Raw genomic sequence first — 22,657 nt, 5'->3', positions numbered from 1 at the left:
GGATTTGTTGTTATTTGCTCATTTCCTGAGTTGGTCTTGATTTTGTGGTTTTGGTCTGGATCTGGGTCTCAGCTTAGAATCTCAGATAAGGAAACAGTCAGTTTCCAGTAACTGTACAATGTGACCCAGTGCCTGAAATAAATGCTTCGATAAATTCAGCATTTTCTCTGTTTCAGTTTTTTAAAACAGACAGCATTTTTCTTGGATTGACAGTCGCATCCAAACACTGAATCTTGATAAAGTTATTCATAGTATTCATCTTAAAAAATAAAGGTTCCTCTTTAGCATGTATGGCTCCATAAAGAACATTCATGGAATTTTCCCAAGGGCTCTTTAAAGTGGAAAAGGGGTTTTCAGACAATTAAAACGTTCTTTAAACCAAGAAAAAAACTATTTTAAGAACTGTTCACTGAAAGGTTTTTTTAGGGAACCCCAGATGGTTCTTCTATGGCATTGCAAAATAATGTTCTTTTTAGCAGCATCATATGACCCCTTTAAGATATCTTATGATATGGGTCAATTACATAAAAACTCGAAGCAAATTCTTTAAAAATGTATGTGACCTAGTTGACATCATGGTCATGACTCAGAAAAGCACAATTACTTAAAATTAAAAGTTAATACATAAATAAAAACACCGTAACACATACCAGCGCATATGTGCCGTTGTATAAAAAAGGTCTTCAGTTTGAAGACCGATTTGATATTACCAGAACATCTGACAGCATTAACAAACTTGGGAAAAGATTTCATAAATGCATATTAAATCAAGATAGAGCCAGTGTTATAAACAACAGCCTACATCATATTTAGAATGGTCTCATCAGAAAGTAAATTAAATACCTGAGAAATGCTAAAGAGTGAGTCTCTCTGTGACGAAAGTGTGTGGAAGAATCACATGGTGTGTTTTGCGCGTGCTTGTATTTGAACTTTGGCGCGATCTGACTTCACATCCCTTTCTGAAACACTCTAATCAATCCCATAAACAAATCCATAAGACAGGCGAGTATCATTAATTGTATGTGTATGTTCTTTCTTAACTTGTAATGTTGCCGATTTATTCAAAACAGTGTCGTTAGTTTGAGACCGATGCAAAAAGTATTTTAAACCGCGACTATCAACAGTCGTTCAACAGTAAGTTTATGGACCGTGTTTTGTGCCTGTAACAGATCGTTTAGACCAGGGCTGTCCAAACTCGGTCCTGGAGGGCCGGTGTCCTGCAGAGTTTAGCTCCAACCCTAATCAAACACACCTGAACCAGCTAATCAAGCTCGTACTAGGCTTGCTAGAAACTTCCAGGCAGGTGTTTTGGAGCTGGTTGGAGCCAGTGTTGCCAATTTAGCAATTTTGTTGCTAAATTTAGCAACTTTTCAGACTACCCTAGCAACTTTTTCTTCCAAAAGCACCTAGCAACAAATTTAGCTATTTTTTTTAATTTATTTGGCAGCTTTTAGCAGCTTTTGATAAGTGACTCAATTATTTGGCAGCTTTTAGCAACTTTTGATAAGTGACTCAAACGATAAAAAGGCACAATTTACCATTAAAATTACACAAAAAGAGGAAACCAAAGATGCCTAGTATACACACGTTACAGGAATTAAGTTAGCTGCTATTTGCAATTGTTTAATTTAATAGTAATAATAATAATAATAATAATAATGGAATACTGTTATTTTTAATTTATGAGACACTTTGTTTAGTAGCTTGTACCTGCGATTGTTGATGAGTTAGTACACTGTAAGAAAAATATGCAGAAAAATGGAAAAGGTGCTAGTAATTTTCCAGGACATTATCCGTTCTCCGTTGTAACCCGAAAACACAAAATACAATGCGTAATTTAAAATGCAGGTACAAAAACCTGTGGAAAAATCAGTCCAGAAAATTCCTTTATATTAACACAGTAGATTGTGCAAAATGTTTTACTTTTCTTAGAGTGCAGCATACTAACTAACTACTAATAAACTGCTTTAAAGTATAAAACTTTAATTGTAATCGTTCAAAAATGTGTAAGTTTTCGATACTTCAATGGATTTAAAAATAGTTATTTATATTTTAATATTATATTATGCAGTTATATTGTTATGAACAAATCTAAATTAACATATATAAAATATATATGTTTTTGCTGAGATTTGACATAATTTTGCATTGTGATTACGTAATGACGTCATCACGCAATGTCATCACAACATCATTTAGCAACTTTTAGCAACAAATCAACCTTACTTTAGCAACTTCCCCTGAAAATTAGTTGGCAACACTGGTTGGAGCTAAACTCTGCAGGACACCGGCCCTCCAGGACCGAGTTTGGACACCCCTGGTGTATAGTGTCTCCCTTTCCCGCTGCGAACTGTCAGTCACTAGATTTGTTGTAGACGTGGTAACATTGTGTGTCATATATAAGCTCATAAAGACTAACAAAAAGAAAACAACACAAAGAAGAACTGATAAAGCCTTCACTGAAAACTTTAAAACGTGGACATTTCGACATATAGCTTATATACAGTAAATATAATTGAGTTGTGTCAGATACGCCTTCTGTAGGCTTTTTGCAAGGTTGCTAGGGCGATGCTAAGCTGTTATGAGTGTGTGCGCCACTGATCTATATATAATGGTAACGTTACAGTGGTGTGTGCACTGTGTGTGTGTGTGTGTGTGTGTGTGTGTGTGTGAGTGAGTGGTTGCTAAATTATTGGGAATCAATTGCTAAGGTGTTCAGAGTGGACACTGTTGCTTTGCTAGGGTGTTGTTGCCAAGGTATGTTTGGCTTGTTTCTAGGCTGTTGGTAAGTAGTGTTGTGTGTGTCTTTGAATGTGAGCTCTTGTTGACCCCTAATCTTTTTATCTTCTCTTTAAAGAAATGAATCACTGTGAGCTTGAAGAAGTGACGCAACATATTAACGACAAAATTTCCATGATTAAAAGTCTCCTGGAGCTTCGAGCTGTTGGTATGCTGTATTTACTATATTTACCATTGCCAGTGATGTACCCGAAATAATTTTCTACCGAAACCGAAATTAAAGTTCGCATTTAGCCGAAAAAAAAATTTCGCTCATTAACTTGGAGTGACTCCGTAAAGTCACATTCACAACGATATAAATGTAGTTGTAAAAAAAAAAAACTTCTAAATTTAAAAGAATAGCAGAGCCCACAACACAACTATAACGATAACAGCACAAAAGAACCATACTGAAATCACTTCCATTTTTTTTCCTGTTGATATAATTATGTTGAATAAGAACCTAATCAAAAAGTCGGAATCCATCCTGCTTTAAAGAGCCTGAGCATTTAAAGCGGCAAATGACCATTACTGTAGTAAACTGAGCTTTATTCTGCGGTAATGTGCACACTAATATAGTTGATATATATTGTACTTGGTGTGAATGAGCCTTAACTGAACTAATTTAATAAATTAAACAGAGTAATGTTCTTCACCATCTTCACAAATTTTTACATATTGCTATTCTAGCATAATTTTTTTTTGCGGTGATCTGCATCCAAATTGCTGATGTTTACCAGTCAAAAAAACAGCATCGGAGAAGGTCTAATTAAACATCACTATTTTTTGACACTCCAAAACCATTTTGACCAAAGTCGAATTTTGTTTCGCTGTTTCTGGCGAATATTTTTGGTACATCTCTACCTGGTTCTGTAAAATAATGAATGAGTTCACAAATTGACTTATATTTTATCATTTTAAATTGTGTTCCTTGGTGTTGGTATAATTTGTTACGGTATGTCTCATGCGATTTTTTTTCTTTAGCAAAAGATCCGGACAAACGTGGGACTCTTCTCAAAATCGAGCAAGAAGTCTCTGCCATCAACGAGCTTCTGGATCGCTTTGAGAGATATGTGGGCGAGCAGAGAGGCTTGCTTAAGCATTTGAAGGTGTGATATTTTCATTCATATTTATTTTATTTTATAGATAATATCTGTAATTGTAACATTAAGTAATGGGAGCTTTTCGAAAACTCTGAATCAGTTGAACCCATTGCTTCACAAAACGATTCACTCTTTCGAAGTTTGATATATGCTCTGTGAACTGCTCTGGAGGTTTTGAAGCTTCATGAAGCAGTGTTTCAAAGGTGCCCATCACTAGTAAAACTTCATCACATATGATCAAAAGCTATATTTTTACTTTGGTTCTCTTTTATTGATCTTGTCAACAGGATCTAGAAGTTTTTTTCCTGGAGGACGAGCAGGATGTCCTTCACCTCAAGAACAACATCCCTCCGCACATGCCCAAAAGAGGCCAGCAAGCAGCTCCGCAAGGGTATTTCCTGTTTTTGTGTTTCTTTGCCAACTATACCACATTGGAATGGTGCCTTATTCAGTTTGCTTCATCATTAGGAAGCACAAAAAACATGAACCACTTGACTGAAATTGATGAGTTTGGCTTTTTGTGTTGTCTTCAGAGGAGGACAGGTGGCAGTTCAGAGCAGGCAGACAGATGCGCCACCCGCCCCTCAGGAACAGGGGCCGCCCAGGAAACCTCAGCGCAACCAGATCAAAGAGATGGAGTTCATTACCGTCCCAGAGTTTGACAGCATACCACCGTGAGTCCTTCCACATCTGTCTAAACAAACACTGTGAGCAAATATAGTACAGAACAGTAAACAATAGCTGTATTCCAAAATCCAGTGAGCCGCCTACCTAGACAGCATTGTAGGCGTGATGCTGTTGTGAAGGCTGTTTTGATCGGTGTGCTACCATCTCAGATACCGTCTCTCGGCAATCCCAAAATACACTGTGATGAGCTTTTCATTCAGTAACAGAAACATGGAAAATCTATTTACAAATGGGCTGTTTTACCTAATATTTATGTGCTATACATTTTTGGTTATAGCATGCTGTTAGCTTAGTGACATGCTAACATCCAACTTCATAGAGTGCAACAGTGCACCTCCACAAGTATTGTACTCATTCGTTTTTTCCATAGGGATATAAAATAGTCTTTGTTAAAGAGTTTAAACCATGAAAACAAAAACCAACCAACTGCAAGGTGAAACGAAACAAATTTATTTGAAGCAAAAAAAAGTTTCAGGAAAATGTGTGTGTGTGTGTGTGTGTGTGTGTATATATATATATATATATATATATATATATATACATACAAATATTTAAGTATTTGAATAGAATAAATAAAAGAATATAATAGAATAAAAATAATAATAAATAATCATCTAGGTGTTTTATCTTTAAAGCAAGGTTGATAGGGAAAGTGACACTAAAAATAGAGAGCAGATAGATTTGCAAGTGTCAACATTGTCGCTAGCTTTGACAAGAAATTAAGAGAGAAAAAAAATCATAGAAAGATTCAAATGTGGTATTTAAGAAAAAAACACCCACCCACACATGGGCGTATTAACATTGACACAGAAATTAAACAAAATTACAATTACAAAATTTTCAAGTGGTGTCATGGTTATTGGAAATTTTTAACAGGTGATTGAAGAGAGGCCTCCAAGAAGCTTCAAATAGATCTATATATCTAGACCTGATGGCTAAAATTTTAACAAAATTATATACAAACAAAAATTCTATATTTTTGTTTGTAAATAATTTTGTTACAATTTTACAAAAATTATTGTAAAATAATCACAATTATATGCCATAAATTAACAACCTCAGAGCTCATAGGAGGTCTGTCTATAACAAGTTATTGTTAAAAATCATGTACATGTAAAAAAATACTTATGGAACTCAAATTTCGGAACTCTATTCTCTGATTGGTGGACATTTCTGTGCAGAATTGTGGGTAATGTAGTTTTCACTGTTTAATGTGATTTTAAAAAATATGTTGAAATAATGTGAGCTTATGTCTTCAACAAAAGCATAAACCATTAATTAATAACCATGAACCTTGTTATTCCCCTATGAAGAAATTGGAATTTTTACTCCCAGAATTCTACAGTTGCGCGCTATTGAAATCAATGGTGAGTCAGGTACAGAGTGCTTTTGTGTTGCTACAGTGCATTAGTAGAATGTCTCAAAATGGTTACTTATGATGCTCCATTTTGGTTAGAAAAGTATTGAAACGTAGTTACTAATGTAGACAGCAGAAAGGAAGAGAGCTCACTCGGTTTTGGAACAGGAATTCCATGATTAACGCAGTTCTATTATCTTTCAAATTGTTACTGCCATTCACATGAAGTCCATTTCTTGATCTTCACTTGTGCTGTCACAGGTATATGAAAGGCCGCGTGACGTATGACCAGCTGAACGCAGCGGTGCAAAGCATCAACACAGCTGTGACGTCAAAATATAAGATCCTCCATCAGCCAGTCAAAACCCTGAACAATGTGTCCCGCACGCTCCACCAGCGCTTTAAAGACCAAGAAACAAAGGACACCAAGGGTATCGCCATTTTATCTGTCTATCTCTTCCAAAGCTGCTGGTCAAAGGCTTATTTGACCACGTTTAGCACTGCAGTCCATCATGTATTAACAGTCTTGTCATATGGAGAATTGAGAGTTTACTGTTTGCTCCAGAAAACTATTAACGCCACCGGCGCATGAACTGGTATAAGTGCTCCGATAACTAGGGTAATTTATCCTGGTCTGGTATTTAAGTTCTAATGGGCTGAAAGAGGTCATCCATCAACTCCTTCTGTGTCCTGCAGGTCAGTTTTTCATCGTGGAGCAAGACATCAGAGAGTTCGCCCAGCTGAAGGTGGACAAACGGTTTGTGGGCATGTTGAACATGCTACGCCACTGCCAGCGTCTGAGGGAAGTCCGAGGCGGCGGTCTCACACGCTTCATCCTGCTCTAAGACTCCGAGACGCCCACATCTCCATCACATCGCTTTGAATGGAGTCACATTTGCCGTGGAATTTATTAAAAATAGAATTATGTCAAATCATCCTGATTTGCATCTACTCAGTTTGAGGCCTAAAACCTGGCAGAGAACTGGATTTATGGGTAAACAAACAAATTAAACACAGTCAAACATCAAATGTTGAAACCTTTGTGTGCTTGAAAAGTGTTGCTAATAAATTGGTTTTAGAACTGACATTAGAGGTTTCAGAACTTTGTGTAATTTATGTTGGAGAACAAAAACTCATTATTTTGCTGAACAAATGTCTCTTCAACTGATGTCAACAACAGGCTTAATTTACTCATAAATCCAAAAGTGTACTAAAAACCCATTAGAAATTCCCACGGGTGCCCCATGGTGAATTAGCATTCTGGGTCGGCCTACAAATTGACGTTGTGAATTAACAGTTGGGTCACTTTATCTGTGATGATGAAATTATAAATCGATTGCTATATTATTTATATTGGTGGAAAGTGGAGAAATATTGAAGCAGTTTTTGTAACCTCATCTCAGATGTCAGTGTCATTTCAAAAGTTGGCGAGATTGTTGTATTGACGTTTTAGTTTCATAAATTTTTGAGACAAAAGAAACCACTACCCGAGAGACGTGTGAAGATGAATCTGACTCGTCAACTTTACCCTGCTTTTGTCACCCAAATCTCAACCGAGCATGAAAAGTTTCACATCTACAGTAAGTTAGACATTTCTGTTCTTGCTTTGTCATCTTCACTTGTTATAAAGACTCCATGTAGAGGACGCTGCATTTTCTCATACAATGACGAGGGCTTTAAGAGAACTGGTAGGCCAGCTCTTACATCACATCGTAATTTGATTGTCCAGTTTTTGCAAAAAATGTTCCTTTTTTGCAGGCGAGAAGTCCTGTGCTTATTGCAGCCATTTTCATAGCAGGAATAGGAGGAACCTTTCAATACGGCTTCCATATCTCTGTCTTTAACTCGCCATCACTTGTAAGTAATCACACGTTCAGTTTCATAGTGTCTTAGGCTGATTTACTGTCTCTTTTGAGCTGCAAATGGGGTTGGAGGTCATCAGTATTAATCAAATGCATGCGTCTTAAGATATGGCATCCCCAAAGGATCAAAGAATCAATACATATTAGAGCTTATGAGTTGGTGCTAACCTGTGAAACGCTGTGGTTCAATAAAATGAAATGAATGATATAATCAACTGAGACTTGTGCTTACATGCAAGTTTATTAAAGAGCTGGTGAACAGCACCTGCCAGCAGCGTTATGGCCGCTCTCTTGAGCCCTGGGAGCTGTCCCTCATCTGGTCCTTCATTGTGTCCATATATTGCATGGGAGGGCTGGCTGGAACCCTGTATGCTGGACAACTGGCAGGCGCGTATGGAAGGTACTGGAAGTGCATCCATATAGCAGACATCCTAGTCAGGTCATAGGCTGATGCTGAAGAATGTTACAGGGATAGTTCACCCAGAAATGAAAGATATTATCTGCTTTTTTTCGTTTTGTTTTTATATCCACGGTGTTTTGAATTCCATTGACTTGAGGTGATATGGTTAAAAACAAATGAAATATAGAAGAAAGAGAGTCATACATGTTTGAAATTACATGAGGATGAGTAAATGATGAGAGAATTCATTTTTGGGTGAACGGTCCCTTTAATGCCATTGGATATACAGCACCATTCAAAGTTTTGGGGTCAGTACAAATTTTTTAAATACCTTTCAGAGAAGTCACTTAATCTCACCAAGGCTGCATATATTTTATACAGTAAAAACGATATTCTGAAATATTATTACAATTGATTTCTATTTGAATATATTATGAATATATCTGTGATGCAAAGCAGTCTTCAGTGTCGCATGAACCTTCAGAAATTAGTAATATGCTGATTACTGCTCAAGAAACATTTATAATTAGTGTTGAAAACATTTGTTATTTCTGAAAAATGTTAATTATTATTTGAAATACATTTTTGTAACATTATAATTGTCTTTACTGTTATGTTTCATCAATTTAATGCATTCTTATAAAGTATTAATTTCTTTAACAACAACAACAAAAAAACCTTATTGACCCCAAACTTTTGAATGGTAGTGTAACTAGGTTGATTTTCAGGTGCTAACATGGATCCTTCCATATTTCTGCGTTTTCAGAATCATCTGTGGTATTGAGCAATTTTTAGAGTGTGAATCAATAATAAGCAACATGGGATTTTAATTCCAGAATTGACCTGAAGTGATGCTAAGGGCAACAACCAGCCGCTGATATTTCTTCTAACCAGTCTAACCTACATTAATTCTTTCCAGGTTATGTTCTGTTCTGTTCCTGTAACTGGCACAAGAAAAAATGAAAAATGTAAAAGTTCTGGCTGAGTGCAATGTTTCTTAAAGGGATAGTTCACCCAAAAATGAAAATTGCCCCATGAATTACTCACCCTTAATCCATTCTAGGTGTATATGACTTTCTTCTTTCAGACGAATACAATCAGAGTTATATTTAAAAATGTCCTAGCTCTTCAAAGCTTTATAACGGCAGTGAATGGCTGCTGAGATTTTGAAGCCCAAAAAAGTACATTTTCTTTTTTGGTAAACTTTAAATTTGTGGTATTTAAGGAGCAGCATTGAAGTGCAGTGTGTTTGTACAGTATGTGTTTTTAACTCTCGATAGGAAGACAACTCTGCTTTTGAACAATGTGGTGGCAATCTGTGGAGCTGTCCTGATGTTATTTAGTAAAACCGCCCTCTCGTTTGAGATGATCATGGTGGCACGTGTGCTATACGGCATCAACGCTGGTGTGTTGGTAAATCTGTAAATGCATGGTCTTTTTTTATTCTGTGCTATTTTTCTATGTTAACTGCTTGAGTGCTGTCTGTGCAGGTGTGAGTTTGACTGTCCACACCATGTATATATTGGAGTGCGCCCCCAAGAGGCTGCGTGGGATGGTTGGTGTGTCGGTGGCCTCTTTTGTCTCAATGGGGAAGTTTTTTGGCCAGCTGCTCGGGATCAGGTGCGTCATTAACAGCAGGTTTATCTTCCTGTAACATTCATGTGTTAACCGAAAGATTTAAACTTTAAAGCTTGGGTTTTGAGAGTGTGTGTGTGTGTGTCAGTGAGGTGTTAGGCACTGAGGAGCGCTGGATCTGGCTGCTGGCCTTCAGCGGGGCGGCTGGTCTCCTGCAGCTAGTAACTCTGCCCTTTCTCCCTGAGTCCCCGCGGTACCTCCTGCTGGAGAAGGCAGACAAACACGGCTGTGAGATGGGTCAGAACCACAGACAACTCCTTTGACATTTACACATACATTGATATTTCTTGCAAAATTCATCTGAAATCATTTGTTCAAAATGTGGGGCCACATCATGGGAAAACAGGGTTTTCAGTGCTCTTTTGAAATATAATACTGAAACATTTTTTGTAAGTACATTACTGTTAAAGAATTTAATGTTTATTGTTCAAAAGTGACAGTAAAGTAAAAAAATGCTTTTATTAAATAAGTGCTGTTCTTTTGAACTTTCTATTCATCAAAGAATTATGACATAAAATTAAATGTATCACGGTTTCCACAAAAATATGAAGCAGCGCATCTGTTTTCAACATGATAATAATAATTGTTTCTTGAACAGCAAATCAGCATATTAGAATGATTTCTGAAGGATCATGTGACACTGAAGACTGGAGGAATGATGATCACGGTTTCCACAAAAATATGAAGCAGCGCATCTGTTTTCAACATGATGATAATAATAAATGTTTCTTGAACAGCAAATCAGCATATTAGAATGATTTCTGAAGGATCATGTGACACTGAAGACTGGAGGAATGATGCTGAAAATTCAGTTTTACATTTAAAATTACAATGACATTTAAAAATATATTGAAATGGAAAACAATTCTTTCAAATTGTAATAATATTTCGCCATATTGCTGTTTTTACTGTAGTTTTGATCAAAAACAATAATCCTTGGTGAGCATAAGAGACTTCTTTCAAAAAAATTCTTAACAACTCCAGAGTTTTGAACTGTAGTGTACATGAATGCAAACACTTCTAGCTACATAGAGTTAAAGTTACAATAAAATAAAAAAAGGAATTTGTAACAACATTCTCACCGATGGCTAAAATTTTAAATATGTATGCTGCCAAGTTCATTGATTATGTTCAATATGTCTCAGCTCTGCGCAGGTTGTGGGGAGCTAGAAAGGACCCTGGACCAGAGATGGAGGAGATGTTGGCTGAATACGCCTCCCTAAAGGCGTGAAGATCCACGGGCTCATGGACCTCTTCGTCGACCACGACATCCGCTGGCAGCTCATCACCGTCCTCGTCACGTTCGTCACGCTGCAGCTCTGCGGCATCAATGCTGTGAGTCACAAAAAGTCGCAGTGCCACCCGCACCTGAAAACGACTGAACCGAGAATGCTTATTTTGTCAAAACACACAACCATATGCCACAGTCTGTTCAGGAAATGGGCTTGATGGCTTCACATTGCAAGATAATTTGCTTCCCGCTCAATTCGTCTTTTTGTTTTTCATCATTCAGTTTCAAAGATGAATAGACTTAAAGATATTGTTGTTCACATGGCCTGTGAATCATGTCTTCGCAGATCTATCTCTATTCGTTTGATGTGTTTCAAGCTGCCGGTATTGCCAAGGAGAACCTGCGCTATGCCGCCCTCGGGACGGGCCTGTGTGAAGTCTCCACCTCTATTGCCTGTGTGAGCCGCTCTTTACCACCCAAATATTTCATCTGAGCTCAAAACATGATGTGACCTGGTTTAAAGGAATCTTCTGTTTGTGTTTGTGTGGCTGTTTCCTGTGTTATTTTTATCCAGGTGTTGATCATCGAGAGCACAGGGAAGAGAGTGCTTCTCTTTAGGGGTTACCTGTGCATGGCCGCCTCACTGGCCCTGCTCACACTTACACTTTACCTTCAGGTCTGCTTATTTTTTATTCAAGTTTCATTGTTTAATTCATATTTTTCAAACTATAAAGGCTTTGTGGTTAATTATTGAGTGAGAAGGCAAGTTATAGTTTGTGTGCACTGCTAATAATTCAGTTATTAACAAGAAGAGTGCCGATTGTGACTTGATTTAAATTGCTGTTCCATTTAAAGGGATAGTTCATTAAAAAAAATTACATTTAGTCAGCATTTACCTAATCTCATTCTAAACCCATATGATTATCTATCAACACACACACACAAGATGTTTTGCAGAATATCAAGCTGCTGTTTTCCTATCATTACAGAGACTACAGCTTCAAAAAAGACAAAAAGCATCATGAATGTTTAATGAAAGTAGTACTCTCGCACTATATTCCATGTCTTTTGAAATCATACTATAGTTTTGTGTGAGGAACAGACTAAAATTTGAGTTATTTACTGAAAATCTTCAGTAAATTATTACTTCTTGTATAATGAAAGTGAATGGAACTGTAGCTTTCATGCTTCACAGATAACAAAAAAAGCATCATAAACGTAGTTTATATTATATGCTTTATTTCTCATCTTCTGCTGTCATATGATAGTTCTGTGTGAAGAACTGACTGAAATTTAATTAATTCACAGAAAATCCTTGCCACAGCTTTCAAATCTTATGCGCTTATTATATACAGTAATGAATGTGAATGGAGGCTGGAGATGTCGAGCTTCAAAAATGCATCATAAAAGTAGAGTAAAACTAGTTTCTGTGAATCATGTGCTTTATTCCACGTCCTCTGCATATGATAGTCTTGTTTCTCACACAAAACTAAATTTAAGTCATTATTCACAGGATGTTCACAGCAGCTCTCAAATCTCAAGTTGGTTATTTATTTTATATAATGAAAGTGAAAGGTGACTGGAGTAGGGCTGCACGATAAATCGCATGCGATATTTAACGCGCATCTTGTCAGTAAAGCCATTCTGTAATCAGCGGTAAATCTCCATCACCTGCGGGCTTTCACATTGAGCAGCATTAACTACACAGAGCCGTTGTTCACCGACAAGCTGCACAAAACCACGATTATATTTTGCGCATGTTTTGCGCAGCTTGTCGGTGAACAACGGCTCTGTGTAGTTAATGCTGCTCAATGTGAAAGCCCGCAGGTGATGGAGATTTACCGCTGATTACAGAATGGCTTTACTGACAAGATGCGCGTTAAATATCGCATGCGATTTATCGTGCAGCACTAGACTGGAGCTATCCAGCTTTAAAAACACAAAAGTGTCAAATATAGTTTTGTGTGAGAAACGGAAGGAAATTTAATACATTATTTACAGAAAACCTTTGCCACAGCTCTCAAATCTCATTCACACTTCCGTATATTCCACATATTTTGTGTTTCCACAAAGAATGTTGTAACACTATCTACTGTATTATAAACTATCTATTGTTGCTTTCAGTATGGCTATAAATGTCACGCAAAATAATATTCAAACTGACATTAGACACTTTTAACATTAAATAAAGCACATAATCAGTACCTGAAATTATCATTGTCATAGTTTGTATGCTGTTGTCGACGTCGCAGAAATAGAAACCGTTCTAAAATAGAAACTTCGCGTGTCGCCATAGTTAGGACAAAACTCTGATTAACACAGAAAAGATACCTTTTATCGCATGTTGCGGCATCGCGTGACACGGTGTAAGAGCATGGCAAGACAACATGGTAAGAAATTAAACAACTTTAAGTGAATTTTTTCTTAAATACAAGCAAGTAAGCATTAAGTAAACTGATCTTTTTTGTGACTAACAAGCCACTGTTCATACTATATGAAACTATTCCTGAGACTGGATTTGTCTGGCTGTTATAGGACTTTGTATCCTGGATGCCATACTGCAGCATGGTCCTTATTTTCACTTACATCTTCTTCTTCTCTAGCGGGCCAGGTACATCCACACATTTTTCTCCTGCAGTGAGATGTTCAGATGCTTATTTGTAGCCTTATTGTCTTAACAATACTCCTGTGAATTCTCTCTTCCACAGCCGGGGTGACAGCACCACTTCCTGGTGAGATTTTCACACAGTCCTATAAACCTCCGGCGTTCATGGTAGCCTGCATCCTTAACTGGACGGGACTCTTCCTGGTGGGCATGTTGTTTCCTCTCATAGTGGTGAGCTTTTATCATTTTATGCCTTCATGTCCTGTTTTTTTACTGAAAAATGAAAGGTGCAGAAACATTTACACATAGAGAAATAGTATGTTTGAAAAATATTTTAAAAAGATACACACGAGATGACGTTTTAGTTCATATGAGTAGCCTAATAAAACTGTGTTATTTTACATGGAGCTAGGGGTGTGTGATATTGACAAAAAAAAATGATATCTTGATTTTTTTTGGAGGGGGGGATTTTTTGATAACAGTAATTGAACGATATTTTGCTTAGTGTGTTTTTATGCTTGGACCTTTGCTGGATAAATAACTAGGACACTAAAACTGCCATATATTCCGCAGTAATCCCTTAATGAGTTATTCATTGAATGATTCATTCAAATAATTCATTTGACACATCCGATTCATTTAGAAGTGAAGCAAATGGCTGTATTTCCGAATGGATCATTGAATCACTGACTCAGATGATTAATTTAAAAACACACTCATTCAGGAACGAAACACTGCTGTGTGTTGCTCTGATACGTGTACATTTTCTGCTCCAGCTTTTTTTTGGCAAAACAGAAAAAACAGACAATATTTTGTCTAAATTGTAACTCGCTCAGTATTAACTTGTTTTTTTGAACTGTTGCATATAATTTTCATCACAGTCACATGCTAATATTCAGGAAAACGGCATTCTTGCTTGAGTGATTTTACTTAACTATTTCATATCTTATAAATATAAAAAACAAAAATTAATACAGGGATATTTTTTTGCTTTTATAACTTGAAATATAGGGTCATTTTAAATTAATTCTAATAGGCTTCATGTAGTGAATGCTTTTTAACTCTCAACACGTTTTTTTTTTTTTTTTTTCGAATGGCATACTTGATAATGTAAGCTCGCATATTGTTAAAACACAATTACGATTTTATCGTTGACGATAAATATCGCACACCCCTACATGGAGCATGTCTCTTTATGGAGGCTGCCATTTTGAGATTACATGATCAAATGAATACTACTCATTTTATTTGGTTACTCCTCTTATGCAACACTTATGTAACGTCTTATGTAAATAGTACATTTCTACATTGGAATCTGAAAACTTGTGCTTTTGCATACATCCACACCACTAGGGGGCAGTATAAGTCTAAGATGACAAAGTTTACAGAATGCACCATTGAAACATGCCTTATTCACAGTTAGTTAGTCCTTTCTAATGTATTTTTCCATTGCAGGAACATTTGGATTATTTCTGCTTCCTCATATTTTTTGTGTTCTGCTTCTTCTCTGGTGTTTTCGTGTGGTTCCACGTGCCTGAGACAAAGAATAAAACTGTTCTGGAGATCACAGAGGACTTTAAGAGAATGCACCAGAAAAGCAGACACTCACTACAGTCCAAACTGAGCTCAATACACACAAACAACATCCAGAGCACCATATCTACCAAGCTTTAGCACCAGTTCAGAAACAGTCATGTAGTCAAATCAGAAGCTGACCAATAAAAAGTCATTTTACACCCAATATTTGTTCTCTGTTTTGATAGCTGCTGACTGTGTGCTCTGTTTGGCTATTCTGTTGGTGACATCAAGTGTGTTAAACTGTAAGCCACATCCCATTTGTAAACTCAAAATCCAATTTCAATTAGAGGCGAACTGAATGTTGAATCGATATATTTGTACTTTGTCACGCCAAGGGACACTGATTCAGGTTTGGCCTGATACAACGGCTGTGGTGCAATGACTTTATTGACACTGTTTCTTGGGTGGCTCTGTAGAGTGATTAGTAAGGCTTGAGTATCTATTGAATCCTCAGAGGTGTGTTGACTTCTTACCACACCATAAAGTTATCAAATTAATTATTGGACTCCACCAAATGTGGCTTCTCTCGTAAATCATATTTATGAGGCTTACCAAAATTGCTCAGAAAATTGGCTTAATGAAACCAAGTGGCTGTTTTATTCTTTTATTCAAATACAGTAAATGTTTTAAAAATGTTGTTCCTGTGGTCTTATTTAGATTGTCTATTCTCAAAATACATATCACATTATTCACTCAAAAACTAACACCCATTAAAAATGGAAGGCATCTTTCTTCTGATGAATACAAAAAAAGATATTTTGAATTTTTTTTTATGATCAACCAGTTGTGTTTACCATTGACTGCCATTGCATGGACAAAGAGACACACACACATAAAAAAGCACAATTTAAATTGGTTTTGTTAATTGAAATCTATAATAAAATAAAATGCAAATATTAGGTAAAAACCTAATTGAAAATTAGAAATGTTGCCTTGGCAACTAAATAAAATAAAATTAAAGTACTAAAGTTACTAAAACTGATATAAAAATAAATGAAAGCTAAATGAAAATGTAAAAAACTGAATTTTCATAAAATTAAGCTCAAATTTAATTTAACTAAATTTAACTAAAATTAAAATGGAAACTGAAAATATATAAAAAAAAGCCGATTCAAATATTTATAAATAATATAATCGTATTTGGAAAAACTAATAAAATGACAAAAGCTTATACAATTAAAACAGTCAATTTAAAATGAAAACTGAAAATTATGTATATAAAAGTTTCATTTTGGGGTGAACCTGCCACTGAACTGTTGTAGTCTTGTCAACATTTGATCAGTAAAATAAAAATAAATAAATAAAAATCACAACTTGTTTATATATATACATATATACACACACACACACACATATATATATATAATTGGCCTGATAATAGAAATAAAATAATAATGTAATCATAATAGCTAATAATAATAAAATGTATACATTTGCAACATTTAAAACACACTTGACAACTTTTGTCCCTACTAGTTACTGAGGTACAGCCACAGTGACATCTTGCCCCGGTGTAAGGGACATACTCTCTCCTCGTGAATGTGAATGAAGGGAGGAAGGCAGCGCTAAATGAAATATTGATGCGAGGTTAATTGTAAATGCTCATGAATGTGGTGAGCTCGGCAGTGTCGACTGTCAAGAGTTTGGGCGCTGAACGGGACCTGTGCGTCGCGAGGCGAGCGCGTGCGGCGCTCTGATAACACAATCTGCCGCCTGTCGACATCAAACTTCACTCACGCTCGCGTGCATCCCACATACGCCCAAATTACGTACATAGGGTTCCTGTTTACAAGCCAAACCCAAGGAAAACTTACACTGGTGATGTCAACATCATGGTACGATTTAAAGCGCAAAGAGGAGTTTGGTGACAGCTTCACACTGCTGATTATAATAGAGTGATACTGGGAGCGCACTCGCGATGGAGCCGCGCGCCGCCAAAAAAGAAGTGCATCAGAGGTAAGAACGGGTGCATTTACACTCACACACAGGCGACGGACTATAGGAACACAGCTCTTAGTATGCAGGTATTTCTTCATATGTTTCGTTTGTTTTTATTTAAGTTATTTTTGTTAGACTACTCAAGTAGCCGTTTCTGTCTTCTGTGTAGTTATTTTTAGCAAGTGTCTTCATTCAGTATTCTTTATAATATCAGGCTCAGTCATGGGATGTTTTTGGGGAGAATTAAGCCTCTGTTTATCACAATGGCATTTCATACATGCTAAAATAACAACAACTTACTGACACATAGTAAGAAATAGTTTACAAAAACCTGAAACAGAAGTGGAAAGAGGAGATAAAAAGCGATACTTATGTCCTTTGCCGGTGTCCTGCCCGGTGGAGTCGCAGAGTCGATGGTCTTTACACTCTTCGGTCTTCACGCGACCGCAGCCGCGACCGCTTCCGCGGTAAACTAAGCTTCTTTTTAATTAGTTTAACAAAACTCAAATTGAATTCAGCTGGACACACTTTCCTGTTTATCCCAACAAATGGCCAAGCAAAGCGCACGACACTGACAAACCATTAACTACGACTTTTGCCTCAGTAAACTACTAAGCTGCTGCTTATTATTAGTTAGTAAGGTAGTTGTTAAGGGGATGTAGAATATGGTCATGGTCATGTGATTAATAAGTGCTAATAAACAGCCAATATGTTATTAATAGGTATGCTAATAAGCAACTAGTTAATATAGTGAGAATTGGTCCCTATACTAAAGTGTTACCCAGCATTTACTTACTATAGGGTTAGGGTTCGGTTTAGGGTTGATTGATTGTAATTACGTATAATTTACTCGTACTGTTACGCATGTAACATATAATAAGGACAATGTAAGATAAAGTGTTATTCATTTACTTATTTATTCATTAATTGAGTTAGCTGGTCCTGTTTGTTTGATTATACTCTTATCTATTTAAAGATAAAAGACTGATTGTTCCTGCCCTTTTTGAATAGTTTGAATCGTTAGTCGTAGATGACCAGTCACACATCTCTTTTAGATAATTAACTGTGTTTGGTCATCATCAAGGCCTTGGACATAGACTCACTTAATAGATCACCCAAAATTATTATTATTTTTTTCCTTACCCTCCTTTCGTTTCCAAATCTGTATGACTAGTTCTTCTGTGGAACACTAATGAATAAGTAAATGTAATTTTCATTTCTGAATGATTTATCAATGAAATTATGTTTGTCAACAAAACATAAAGTACTATGACAAGAAAGTTGCATATGATGTTGCAAACACATGACTAATGACACAACCGGCTTTACACCTTCAGCTGAACCCTGTGAGTCACCATAACAAATTAATTGTTGAGAGATGTTAAGACTTCAAAAACAATATTCATAAGTCAACTATATTTCTTTTTCAACAAATTTCAAATATTCAATTAGTAACAATAAATGGATCTCTCTCTCTATATATATGTATATGTGTGTGTGTGTGTGTGTGTGGACACTTAATATGTCAAATTAATTATCCTTGAGGATTTTATATATACCCCAATACTTGACACACAAACCTTAATGGTGACAATCAATAAATGTAAAATGTGTCTTACCAAAAGTGTCTTAATATCATAAGACAACAAATTTGTTCAGACAACTGTTTAACCAGTTGGGGCAACATTTGGAGGAATTCTATTAGTCTAACACAAACTTTCAAGAAATGCACATTTCTTAGTGTTTGAGACTCAAAAGGTCTCGTAAACTGACAAACATGTAGTTGATTTTTTTTTTTTTACAGTTCTCATGTAAAATATTTCAAGCTTAATTCTTTCTCATATTCAGTATAAATTGTTGAGGTACATTTAAAATATCTCTGGATTCAATCAAATTGCATTGTCTTACTATTTTTAGATTTCTTAGTCAGTACTTTCCACCGTAAATATAAAAACGTGACTGGCGAAACTGCCAAGAACAGAGAGTGCCAGTTGGCTGTTCCTTCACCCTACGTCTTTACGTCTTTTAAGCGGCAGTTACCTCAAACCAGCTGGACTGATATCATATGTGAGGGACCTGATAAGAACAGACCTAAACTGTGCTGACTTGATACATAGGACCGTGCGATAAGCACTGCACATGTTTGAATACAAACACTTAGGCTTCGAAGTACCCATCGAAGTAACAAAAACATCCTCCTGTCTTTCCCTTCAGGGTGTTTGTGAACCGGAGTTTGACGCTTGAAAACATCAAGTGCTATGGCTTCGACATGGATTACACTCTGGCAGGTGAGAGCGTTTATAGCGCCGTTGGGAAAAGCTGTCAGACTATGTGTGAAGTGCTTCGTTCATATCCACTCTCTTGTTTTGAACAGTGTATAAGTCTCCAGAGTATGAGAGTCTGGGCTTTGAGCTGCTCAGGGACAGGCTGGTGTCAATCGGATACCCACACGAGCTGCTGGGCTACACGTACGACCCCACCTTCCCCACGCGGTAAGTGTTGCTACCTTAATGGCTCTGGATTAGGCTATATCGGGTCTGTGAGCTCATGGTTAAGGCTTTTGAGGCTTGCTGTGTGTGTTCGCACAACATTGACAATGTTTACATGCACATTGTTTCCGGTTAAAGAGACAGTTCACCCAAAAATGAAAATTGTGTCTGTCAAGTTATTCCAAACCTGTGTGAGTTTCTCTCTTCTGTTGAGCATAAAAGAAGACATCTTGAAGAATGTGGGTAATCATACTGTTGACGGTAGCCATTGAGTTTCATAGTATGTAAAAAAAACCCGATGCAAGTCATGGGCTACCGTCAAATGTTTGGTCACCCACATTCTTCAAAATTCATTATTTTGTGTTCGACAGAATAAAGAAACTCATACAGGTTTGAAACAAGTGGAGGGTGAGTAAATCATGACAGTTTTAATTTTGGCCACTAGAGGTATGTTGCATCACAAAACACGGTGATTTTATTGAATTCAATGGCAATGGTGCGTCACAAGAGGCAAAAATTGATATATAAACAACAGTAAAAGAAAGTATAGAATAATGCAATGAATTCCAAAATGTAGGTCATGGGAATCTTTTAGTCCCTCAGAAAAAAAGGTACAAAAACTTTCGAAAGGTACTAATAAGTATACTTTAGGTACTAATATGTACTTTTAAAGTATGTATATGTACCTTTAAGGTACTAATATGTACTGCTTAGGGGTAAATATGGTACATGTAGATGTATCTTTTGGCTTTTGTACCTTACGGTAATGCTACAGTAACAGGAATGTATTGATTTATGTTCAGTTGCTTTTAAGTCAATGTGAACTATTATAACGTAAAATCCAATCACTTCTATCAGGAATTGATTGGATTTTTGGAAAATAAGCATGTGTTGGGAGGTACACAGAAGGGAGGGATTTGTGAAATAAAGTTGTATTAGAAATGGAGAACGTTTTTCAAATTTTGATAAAACTATGAACTCGAGGATTTTTAATATGGAATAATGTGCAGTGATGAACTAGAAATGTGTATTAAGAAGTTAAAGGATTCGTTTTGATTTATGTTGACTATTATTTGGACAGAAGTTTATTTCTTTTGTCTGGTCCTTCAAAAGACACATTAACACATTTTTCATGATACACTACTGTTCAAAAGTTTAAATGTATTTAAAAGAAGTCTGTTATGCTCACTAAGGCAGCATTAATAAAAAATACAGTAAATGAAAATGAAATCATGAATTATGAAAAAATATCGTGAAATATCACAATTTAAAATAACAGTTAACTATTTTAATATATTTTAAAATCAAATTGATTTATGTGATGCAAAGCTGAATTTTCAGCATCATTACATCAGTCTTAAGTGTCACATGATTATTCAGAAATCATTCTAATATGCTGATTTGCTGCTCAAGAAACATTTATTATTATTATCAATGTTGAAAACAGTTGTGCTGCTAAATATTCTTCAGGATACTTTGATGAATAGAAAGGTCAAAAGAACAACATTTAATTGAAATGGTACTGTTATGTTTGATCAATTATAGCATCCTTGCTGAATAAAAGTATAAATAAAAAAAAAGAAAATTCTGATCCCAAACTTTTGAACGGTTGTACACATCATCACATGATTCCAATATGAACTGATTTCTTTAGTATAAGACAGTAGTCCTTAAGTCCACTTCATTTTCATTTGGAAATCAGTCAGTTTTTTAGTTGCTTTTGAGTCTATTATAAACCATTCATGAGAGACTTTGTGGGCAACCATACAAATAGAAATGTCCTGCATTACATCAGTCTCAAGGGTCTCATAAAGCAGAAGGTCGCTTGAGGTCATCATTAAAAACGGGCTGAATACCAAACACAGACTGTCTGCTCAATGATACTGCTGGGGGAAAATATAAATATGAATGAACTCTTGTTTTAACTCCTTAGAGGGCCATATTTTGCTATAAATTATTCACTGAATGCTCTGAATGCTCCCAGATGCTGGTTCTTTCAAACGTTCTCTCTTTCTCCTCTTCTCTCCAGAGGTCTGGTGTACGATACCACGTATGGGAACCTGTTGAAAATAGACTCCAATGGAAACATCCTGGTGTGCACTCACGGCTTTGAGTACCTGAAATGGTGAGTGAGGGTCAGCGGTGTATTGAGTGAGAGTTTGCTCTCAAATGCCCCCTCAATCTTTCTCTGACAACAGAAGATTTCACCAAAGTAGAGTGCTGTGTGGGACAAAACATTAAAGAGAGCCAGGTTGAAAGGCAATAAACCCAGTGTGAAGAAGCAGCAGCAGGGTCAAGAGCTGTTACAAACAGATCAAGAGATACTAGCACAGCAGAGCGAGGCATTTAGTCTTTAATATCGCAAGTTAATGCACTCAAGGTCTTATTATTGCAATTATTATAGCAATAGTTAGCCTAAACTTAATATCTTAATCACTCTGATTCATGAACAAATCATTCAGACCAGTTTTGTGAACCAGATAAAAATGAATCAGTGATTTAAAAAAAAATCATAACAATACAAGCTTACAGATGTGCTCACAAAGCCATAATTGGAAACAAGTTTTTTTGGATGTGTTGACTCATTTGCAAACAAAGAGGGAAACACCTAGACACATTTGTGTGTGTCCGATAAGGATGTGGTTTTCATGAGAAAACGAAACCTGTTTTGTGAAAAGCTGGTTTGACACCATTTTGGCAACAATTAAATGTTCGGAAGTTGAGAAGAGCTGGAAATTAAACTGAAGTTAATGCTCTCCGTTTTACACAAATTCATCAAGCTGCAACATTTAACCCGGTTACCTAAGTTGCTGTAAGAAAAAATAAAAAATAAATATATTTTTTAATTTAATTATACATATAATAAAAACAAGCTGATATTTGGTTCAAAATGAGATAGTCTGCTCAGTGATAGCTTAAACACTTAAATAGACTAAATCACAACCACTCTGTAATATATACATTCTGTAATATATATACAGTATATATATATAG

At 36.2% G+C, this 22,657-nt stretch overlaps 2 protein-coding genes and 1 pseudogene across 2 annotated transcripts in view; all 3 read left to right on the top strand.

Moving 5' to 3' along the window:
• The first annotated feature begins 869 nt into the window (after window positions 1–869).
• LOC107744125 (spindle and kinetochore-associated protein 1-like) lies at window positions 870–7,010 on the top strand. The gene is made up of 7 exons (XM_016557630.1): window positions 870–1,002; window positions 2,858–2,947; window positions 3,763–3,887; window positions 4,169–4,272; window positions 4,415–4,555; window positions 6,187–6,356; window positions 6,622–7,010. Exons 2-7 carry the CDS (start codon window positions 2,860–2,862, stop codon window positions 6,768–6,770), a joined length of 777 nt encoding a protein of 258 aa, XP_016413116.1. The 5' UTR covers window positions 870–1,002; window positions 2,858–2,859; the 3' UTR covers window positions 6,771–7,010.
• A 72-nt stretch (window positions 7,011–7,082) lies between these two features.
• LOC107744124 (solute carrier family 2, facilitated glucose transporter member 11-like) lies at window positions 7,083–15,393 on the top strand (annotated as a pseudogene).
• Window positions 15,394–17,009: 1,616 nt separating this feature from the next.
• LOC107744123 (cytosolic purine 5'-nucleotidase-like) overlaps window positions 17,010–22,657 on the top strand; it is a 13,794-nt gene continuing 8,146 nt past the window's right edge. The window contains exons 1-4 of the mRNA XM_016557629.1: window positions 17,010–17,192; window positions 19,389–19,462; window positions 19,549–19,666; window positions 21,693–21,788. Of these exons, the coding sequence (XP_016413115.1) occupies window positions 17,155–17,192; window positions 19,389–19,462; window positions 19,549–19,666; window positions 21,693–21,788 (326 nt within the window). The 5' untranslated portion in view covers window positions 17,010–17,154. The remainder of the gene's footprint in view (window positions 17,193–19,388; window positions 19,463–19,548; window positions 19,667–21,692; window positions 21,789–22,657) is intronic.

The sequence above is a fragment of the Sinocyclocheilus rhinocerous genome, unplaced genomic scaffold (genome assembly GCF_001515625.1).
Source record: "Sinocyclocheilus rhinocerous isolate Xijiao unplaced genomic scaffold, SAMN03320098_v1.1 scaffold287, whole genome shotgun sequence".
In the NCBI taxonomy this organism is placed as follows: Eukaryota; Metazoa; Chordata; class Actinopteri; order Cypriniformes; family Cyprinidae; genus Sinocyclocheilus; species Sinocyclocheilus rhinocerous.
Note: the sequence above shows the minus strand (reverse complement) of the source record. Positions and strands in the feature narration are given on the sequence as shown.

Coding starts and splice junctions, on each gene's coding strand:
- LOC107744125 (XM_016557630.1), top strand. CDS start 2,860: ATGAATCACTGTGAGCTTGAAGAAGTGACGCAACATATTAACGACAAA. Junction 2,948..3,762: donor CCTGGAGCTTCGAGCTGTTG/GTATGCTGTATT, acceptor TTTTTTCTTTAG/CAAAAGATCCGGACAAACGT. Junction 4,556..6,186: donor GAGTTTGACAGCATACCACC/GTGAGTCCTTCC, acceptor GTGCTGTCACAG/GTATATGAAAGGCCGCGTGA.